We start from the raw sequence: 8,309 nt of genomic DNA, 5'->3' as shown, positions 1-8,309 counted from the left end.
GATTCATCTGGTTTGTATTTTTTCAATTGTAGAATGTTAATTTTGGCTGATGTCTGCGTATCAATATCACAAATCTCCAAGCACATAAGAAGTGCCAAAAGACATGTAGCCTAGTGGGGTTGGAAAAACATTAAATAAACATAAAAATAGTAAAGCTCGGCCAAAATGATAGATGGAAAATCAGAAGCAATCAGAAAGATATAGTTAACCTATTAAAAAAAACACTGAAGGGAGCTCTCTTCAATATATAAATTAATGTTGATCACTTGTTTCAGTGAAAACTCCAATGGCTTTCCTTCAATGGCTAAAGGAAGGCTTCAAGCCCTCCATGCTATTTGCATCCATTTTTCTAATGGTAGTGCTCAAGTTCTTCTTAAAGAGGAAGTTCAGAAAAAGAAAGCTGAATCTCCCCCCAAGCCCTCCAAAGCTTCCGATCATTGGCAACCTTCATCAGCTTGGTAACATGCCTCACCTATCTCTCCGCTGCCTGGCTGAGAAGTTTGGTCCAATCTTCTACTTAAAACTTGGCCAGGTCCCAACAGTAGTAGTTTCATCGGCTAAAATGGCGAAGGAGGTGATGAAAACACATGACCTTGCACTTTCAAGCCGCCCTCAGATTTTTTCAGCTAAACACCTATTTTATGACTGCACTGATATTGTCTTCTCCCCTTATGGTGCTTACTGGAGGCATATACGAAAAATTTGTAGACTTGAGCTACTGAGTGCTAAACGAGTTCAGTCTTTCAGCTTCGTCAGAGAAGAAGAAGTAGCTCGTCTGGTTCATCGGGTAGCGGAGAATTACCCCAACACGACTGATCTAACCAAGACACTTGGACTGTATTCAAATGATGTTCTTTGCCGGGTTGCATTTGGAAAGGATTTCTCAGGAGCAGGGGACTATTATCGATATGGGTTTCAGAAGATGCTTGAGGAGTATCAAGAATTACTTGGGGGATTTAGTATTGGAGATTTCTTCCCTTCCATGGAGTTTATTCACAGCCTAACAGGCATGAAACCAAGACTCCAGAAGACCTTCCAACGCTTCGATAAGTTTTTTGATGAGGTAATAAATGAGCATCTCAATCCTGATAGAGAAAAGAACAAGCCAGACCTTGTGGATGTTTTACTTGACATACAAAAGAATGGATCTCACGAAATGCCTCTCACTATGGATAATGTTAAAGCCATCATCTTGGTCAGTAGAGATTTCCTTACTTGCTACTTCTTTGCTTTATAGTATTATATCCTCAAAACTGATGAATGATCGATTGCACAAAAACTAAAGAGGGAAAGTGTCAAATGCTGTTGTTGCAGGATATGTTTGCTGCAGGAACTGATACAACCTTCATAACCCTTGATTGGGGAATGACAGAACTTATCATGAACCAAAAAGTCATGGAGAAAGCTCAAGCCGAAGTTCGAAGCATTCTAGGAAACAGAAGAGTTGTACTGGAAAGTGATCTGCCTCAGATGCACTACTTGAAAGCTGTCATCAAAGAGATCTTCCGATTGCACCCTCCTGCTCCAGTCCTAGTGCCAAGGGAATCTATGGAGGAAATTACAATTGAAGGGTATGGTATTCCAGCAAAAACACGATTTTTCGTAAATGCCTGGGCGATAGGGAGGGACCCAGAATCCTGGGATAATCCTGAATCCTTTGAACCAGAAAGATTTACGGACAGCACTATTGACTTCAAGGGGCTGGATTTCGAGCTCATACCTTTTGGGGCTGGTAGAAGAAGCTGCCCAGCTATTACATTTGGAACAGCAACTGTTGAGCTTGCTCTAGCACAGCTTCTCCATAGCTTTGATTGGGAGCTTCCCCCCGGTATTGATGCTAAAGATTTGGATATGACTGAAGTTTTTGGCATTACAATGCACAGGATAGCCCATTTAGTTGTTGTTGCCAAGCCACACTTTCCCAAATAAAATGCATCAAATATCAATCATCATCAAGAAACAAGTCCAATGATAACCTAAGCAGAATCAATCATTTGGTTTTGCTTTATCATATGTGATGTGATATGCAGAAAAGAAGAAACAGATGAGAGTGATTTGTCCGCCAGAAGATTTTATGAACAATTTATTCAATCCATGTCCTGCAAAGTTACTTGTATTCAGAGTTCGATTATCAATAAAGTCAAAAAGGTGATGAAATACAATCCTTAAGCTAACGAGTACAACTTTCAGAAAAGGGCATTAAAAAAAAAAAATGTAAAACAAATTGCTCCTTGCTTCCCTGGGTGCACAATTTTTACACAATAATAATGACTATCAAAATGTTAATAGCTGCAATGATTATAAATTTATCCTGCATAGCATTTAATCTCATTTTCCTATAGACATCTTCTATTTAACAATGAAACAAACCCCTGCAGTCTTAACTCTTAATATGTCTCCAACTAAGAGAAATATTCCACAAAGACAAATGAGAATTTAAAATTTGAGAGGAAAGAAGATAATAATTGATTCACTGTAGATTTTCGATTATGTTTCTATTGGAGAAAGAGGTTTGACATGTGGTCAACAATGGGAGCAAAAACTAGTTTGGTTCATGAACCCAATCCATCTAGTAGCAGGTTTAACAAATCCAACAAATAAGAAAAACTGTGAATAAATAGACAAAAATTTAAGAAGGAATTCTACTGATTTGGACAATAGCACCAATTCACAGTTCGTTCAGTCGTGCAAGTCTGCTCAGCTGAGTTGCCAGTTGATGGCCGGATGCCCTATAAACTCTAGTATAACAAAGTAAAATGCTGCTGGAAGATCATATAAATTTAACAGAGAAAGACACATTTTAGGCAACAAAATTCACAGTACCATAAACATATACAGGAAAGTAAGTGATTAAGCAAAATTTCTTTACAAGCCAGCACAATGTGACAAATTATGACCACGACAATCACTGCAGAACTAGTTCACAGCACGAAAACAATTGGTTTCGAATTTTCAGCTGACGCAGGTATGTCACTGCTTCGAGAACTACTCTAAGTCAAAAACTGGGATCCTCAGCAAATCTCGGGATTCTGTGCAGTGAACCAGAACTAAAGTACTGTTGTCCCTCATATGTTACAATCGACTACCTTCAAGCCTAGCCAATGAACATTAGTGAGATCTTATGTCTTGGATATAACGACCTACTTGTTGTGCACCAATAAATAAGGCATCAGCAACAATAAAGACCCCAACCTGTATCAGAAACAGCATATGAGGGTAGAAATTGAACTTAAGGCTAAAAAGTAGGCCACCTTACTGAGATAGAAAGATTATAATTACCAGACGTGCAGAGAACAGTAATCGGTAACCCCAACCTTCTCTGGCGGCTTGAACTCTTTGTTGATCTGTCCAACTGAATGTAACAGAAAATGCGCAAAAAGTGCAATGTTGTCAAAATCATAATAAATTATAACAGGTCAACAAGTTTCCAACATCATAAAGCCAGCTATTTTTATTATCCCAGGCTACAATACAATATTGTCAGACAAATATAAGGAGATTTATTAGACGATAAACATAGAAGTCCAAGCATAAAATGTTGTGAGCTAGAGATCTCCTAAGAGAAGATAATGGGGGAAAAAGTACAATAACCATTAACTAGGTCATAGACCCTAAGGGAGCATTTGGTTTAAGGAATATTGAATTATTGAAAAATTAGATTACCTTAAAGATTACTGGGAATCTTTAGGAAAATATTTTTGGTTAATTAATGAGTATATTATATTAATATGTTTGATCGAGAGGAATAAATTGGTAAGTATGCTATTTAAATTATTAAATTGTTCTCTAATTAAATATTATTGTTATATTATTTTTTAATATTGATTATTATTTGGATTGTTATAACCCCCATGTATTTAAAAACTTAGCAAAAACAACCCCATAATAAAAGTTTAAAAAATCAACAAAACACCCCCACCAACCCAGCCGCTGGCAACCGACAACCTAACGGCGCACAAAAGGCAGGAAATGGCCTCCATCAGCCGTATGGCCATTTTCGACCAGAGATCTAGCTGGAAATGACCAGATGTGACAGATCTGACCTTTGACGGCTAGATTAGATTTGGCTGTCAATGGCCAGATTTGACACGATCTGGCAAACCATATCGACGCACGGTAGCCATTTTCGGCCTTTCGTGCACCATTTCGACGACGACAGCTGGCCGCGGCGATGGTTGCCGACGACAGGCAGCGGCAGGTGGGTAGGGTGGCGGCTTGGGTGGGCTATAATTTGTTTTGAATTCAAGAGTAATTTTGTCCAAAAAGTTAATTAATTGAGATGAAATAGTAAAAGTCATATTCATGTAAATAAATTTAAAAATAAGGGCATTATTATCCTAAAATTTTATTAATAAGGGATAGAATTGTAACACCTTGGTACTCTTAGAATACCTAAGAAAATTGAGGTAATCAGATTACCTCCAATATTACCAACAGTAACTACTATTGGTATTTGAAGATTACCAGAATCTAATATTACTTGACAATCAAACGTAGTAATCAAATAATATAAGATGACATAACTCCAGTAATCCCACATTACCCCCAACCAAACGCCCCCTACGTAAATTTGATGACATCACGTGCAATACTTTTCTTAGGGAGACAATCCCAAGCAATTTATGAGTCCGACCCCTTTAAAACTTTTTTTGATGATTATGAAATACTGAACTGACAGCCATTCACTGGATTAATTTCCATGCATCTTAATGAAATACAAAAAAATAGCAATGTACTGGACAGATATTTTCTTCCCACCCATTTTGCACAAAATAAGTGCGATAATTGTATGCTACGTCCCACTACAATTTACTGAATGTTTGCTAAGCACTACATATTATAAATTCTAGAATCATCTTTTCATAGTCGTTAGATAAATGAACGAAGAAGAGTAAGTGTTACAAAAAGTCTAGAAGCCCCCAGCTTAAACATATTAGAGTTTTAACTAGTGTTTAAGCCTCTTAAATTGAGTATGTTTAAGAGATCACTTTCTCTTTTTTATTTTGTTCTCTCTCTCTCTCTCTCTCTCTCTCTCTCTCTCTCTCTCGATGGTCCATCACATGGATTGTCATATATATTTGTTCAAAAAATGAAACGTGAGGATATGAAATGCATCAAAAGACAAAGGTCGAAAAATGAGATCTATACCCAAGGAACTCAGAAACCCCTCCAATTCCAGCAAACTTCAAAGGCTGAGAACCTTCTCTGGTAAGATCCTAATCCAAAAAAGTTTAGACTCACTAAATTAATTGAGCCTTTAGTTTTAATTGGAGAAAGACAAAGCAGAATAAAAAGGAAAATGAGAAACCTAAATATAAAAGGAACTTTCAAATTTCACATCGGAAACACATTTACCTCTTCTTCAGCAGTCTCTAGACCCCCTTGAACCCAGAAAAGGTTTCTGTATCCAGCATTGTATAGTAGCTCACAAGCAGCTAGAGATCTGTCAGAATTATGGTTAGTGAAGCAAACACAACTTATTGTCTTAGAGGCACTGATGAAACTCAATCTATCTATATGTAAGGAAGTTCCAATCTGCCTTTCTGTCAATAAAAAGCACCAAATTACTCATGATATGAGGTCCAACTAATGACATAAGCCAAGGATTCAAATAATCGGCAAAAGAACGATTATATGGTTTTAAATAGCGATCAAAGGTCCTAAGGAAAATAAATTTTAAGTTGTAAAAACAAAAGAGATGCTGCCATCCAGAGCCTCCAACTTTTTTCTCTACTCCCTCTCCTCTCCCACCCCTTCTCCACGGTTCTCTATCTGTCTCGCGGTGACTGACATTAAGTACACATATATATATAGCTCTAAGAAGACCGACATGAACAAGTTGGCTTCCACACCAGCAAGACTCAAATAGCTAAAAATAAATTCAAAATAGCTTTTTGCATTAACTAGAAGTCTAATTTACATCCCTATGGGCAATGTTGGAACAAAAATTAGCAGTTATACTAATATGCAGATAAATCATGGAAAAAGCCCAAAAAGAAGATCAATAACAGCAGAAAACAATTTGAGAAAAACAATAATAAACAAAGCTAAACATACATTAAGAAACCACCATAACATTATTTTCCTAGAAGTACAATGAACAAGTCACTTGATACTCGGCCATCAAAGTGCCAATCAACTAAGAAAAAGTTCACCTCAATCCTTTCTGGCATGCAACAATAACATCTGTATCTTTGGGGAGTTTCTCCTCAACTTTTGATAAGAACTGCCTGTGTATGAAGGAGACAACGACCATGGAATTAATCGTATATGCAGAAATACAGGCAGAAACTCACAAAAATGAAAATTTTAAAAGCACCCTAAAACTTACTTATTATAAGATAATGTAGGCGCACCACTCCACCAACCACCTATGAACATAAGTCAGTTTTGAGAGCAAACTCCACAAAAAATCATGGGGAATTTATTGAAATTTAGAAGAAACCACAGAATCACTTTTGCTCCAAGAATTCAATCATGGTATGTTTCAAGTCAAACTAATCATCTAAGTTCCAATCTTATCTTCCGAATGGCAAATAACAGAATACATAACTCTATTGAGTAATAATTTGTTAAACAACCAAATAATTATAGTTATAAAGGATGCAAGAGAAGCAAAATTAACATGGAAGACAATAAGTTTATGAAATACTAGATAGCAAGAATTTAATGATACCCATTGCAAAAGTTGTGATCTTTCTGGAAAGTGTTCCAGCATCAAATCCATTATCAACATCAAAGATCGGTATCCAGGTTGAGCCTTTAACCCAAGCCTTCAAAACAGGTTGAGAAATTAAGATTCAATGACAAAAAAAGAAATATCTAACAGTTTGCAAAGAAGGCCTAGAATTAGACCAATCAATAAAATTTTAAAAATCAATGTATTTAAGTGAACATTAAAAAATGGTGCCTTCTTATGTAGGAAAATAGAAGAGATCACAGATCTATCATGAAATCACCATGATTACAAAAATGCTATCATAAAATTGTAGGATACGCAGCATGCTTATTGTATGATTACAACCCTCTATAACTTCTATGTTGGCAAAATTTCAATTTAAAGACGGAAAAGAGGAAAATGTTCACCTTCACATGCTCACTAGAGGGACGAACATCAAGTAAGGTTTTGTTAGAGAGTTGAATCGCATAGCCAGCTTCCCTCGGTGCAAGTACCTTTACTTTTCCTTCCCTGAGCTACATAATCGAAAAGTGAAAACTAGCAAATAAAAACTCGGACCATATTAACTGGCTAAACAAAAAAGAAAACACAACTCCTTAACACCAACTAGGAAGGGAAATTTATGCAATTACATGAAATAATTTGAAATACCAGAGCATCCCATCTCTTCTTTGCAGCAGCCATGTCTCTCATTTGCCTCAAGTCGTAATCTTCCTCACCAGCTTGCATTCGAATACCACCTGAATTCTAACCAACACAAAGAACAACCCCATCTCAATTTTCCTTCGATTTTTTGGCATCCAAACATGGTAAGGCAAGAAAAAATACTAAAAAAAGAAAAGAGAGAAGAAAAAAAGTTAGAAAGTTCATTAATCAGAACTGAAAAATGGAAGATAACCATACAAAAGGGTGAGTACTAATAGATGGTGTAAGTTTGAGAGAAGATGGCTTCAGGGAGTTGAAGTGACGAGCTTTCCCCAATAATTTTTTGCTTTGTTCTTTGTGAAAACTTGAAGTTGGCACTGTAAGAGCATTGAGAGAGGGAAGTGCTAGAGATTCCATTGTTAAGAGTTTGAAACACTCGGAATTGAACTGGATTTGCTACTTTGCTTATCCTCTGTGCTACTGCTACTGGTCCATTTTGCCCTTGTATATAAAGGATAAATTAGTAAATTCATCCTATCAGTTTAAAATTTTAGAGTGATGCTTAAGAGAGGAAATTTAACTGATATGTGTAATGACTGCTTTATACTCGGATATTCATAAAAAAATTCATGTAAAATATATAAGTAAATGAGTCCAAAATTATCTTTTATTACATATAAACAATGTTCAGAAACCCGGATTAGAAGGTGATTCGGTCAAATGACCGGTTTCCGATTTAAACAGTCTAATCAATCTGACCGTCGGATTAGACCAATGATATCATCAAATATTATATTTTAATATTTATTTCCTAACATATCATTTCGTCTTTCTCTTTCTTCTTTTCTCCTCCGTTTTTTTTCCACTCTTTTTCTTTCCGTCATCTCTTTCTTCTTTATATTATATATTTTCAAAGTGTCACTTCACCATCTTCTCTTTCTTCTTCTCACCCGTCACCTCATCTTTCCTTTCTTCCTCTCTACTT

At 36.3% G+C, this 8,309-nt stretch overlaps 2 protein-coding genes across 3 annotated transcripts; one reads left to right on the top strand and one right to left on the bottom strand.

Annotated features, from left to right (window-relative positions):
• Positions 1–286: 286 nt before the first annotated feature.
• On the top strand, positions 287–2,016 carry LOC116115108 (cytochrome P450 71A1-like). The gene is made up of 2 exons (XM_031401257.1): positions 287–1,195; positions 1,315–2,016. Exons 1-2 carry the CDS (start codon positions 287–289, stop codon positions 1,927–1,929), a joined length of 1,524 nt encoding a protein of 507 aa, XP_031257117.1. The 3' UTR covers positions 1,930–2,016.
• A 1,015-nt stretch (positions 2,017–3,031) lies between these two features.
• LOC116115124 (rhodanese-like domain-containing protein 11, chloroplastic) lies at positions 3,032–7,741 on the bottom strand. Of its 2 annotated transcripts, none has more exons than XM_031401276.1 (10): positions 7,583–7,741; positions 7,331–7,426; positions 7,087–7,194; positions 6,677–6,773; positions 6,332–6,371; positions 6,156–6,230; positions 5,356–5,443; positions 5,149–5,216; positions 3,280–3,352; positions 3,032–3,192 (listed from the first exon to the last, which is right to left on the bottom strand). In XM_031401276.1, exons 1-10 carry the CDS (start codon positions 7,739–7,741, stop codon positions 3,109–3,111), a joined length of 888 nt encoding a protein of 295 aa, XP_031257136.1. In that variant the 3' UTR covers positions 3,032–3,108. The 2 variants fall into 2 exon arrangements, with proteins under 2 accessions (XP_031257136.1, XP_031257137.1); XM_031401277.1 differs by having other exon boundaries at positions 3,315–3,352.
• Between the last annotated feature and the right edge of the window lie 568 nt (positions 7,742–8,309).

The sequence above is a fragment of the Pistacia vera genome, unplaced genomic scaffold (genome assembly GCF_008641045.1).
Source record: "Pistacia vera cultivar Batoury unplaced genomic scaffold, PisVer_v2 Contig731, whole genome shotgun sequence".
Taxonomy (NCBI): domain Eukaryota; kingdom Viridiplantae; phylum Streptophyta; class Magnoliopsida; order Sapindales; family Anacardiaceae; genus Pistacia; species Pistacia vera.
Note: the sequence above shows the minus strand (reverse complement) of the source record. Positions and strands in the feature narration are given on the sequence as shown.

Bases quoted from the DNA above. Each gene is read 5' to 3' on its own strand.
- LOC116115108 (XM_031401257.1), top strand. From the start codon at position 287: ATGGCTTTCCTTCAATGGCTAAAGGAAGGCTTCAAGCCCTCCATGCTA. The intron at 1,196-1,314 runs GTCAGTAGAGAT...CTGTTGTTGCAG, and splicing joins ATGTTAAAGCCATCATCTTG to GATATGTTTGCTGCAGGAAC.
- LOC116115124 (XM_031401276.1), bottom strand. From the start codon at position 7,741: ATGGAATCTCTAGCACTTCCCTCTCTCAATGCTCTTACAGTGCCAACT. The intron at 5,444-6,155 runs GTGAACTTTTTC...TAATTCTGACAG, and splicing joins GCATGCCAGAAAGGATTGAG to ATCTCTAGCTGCTTGTGAGC. The intron at 3,193-3,279 runs GTAATTATAATC...TTTCTGATACAG, and splicing joins TACTGTTCTCTGCACGTCTG to GTTGGGGTCTTTATTGTTGC.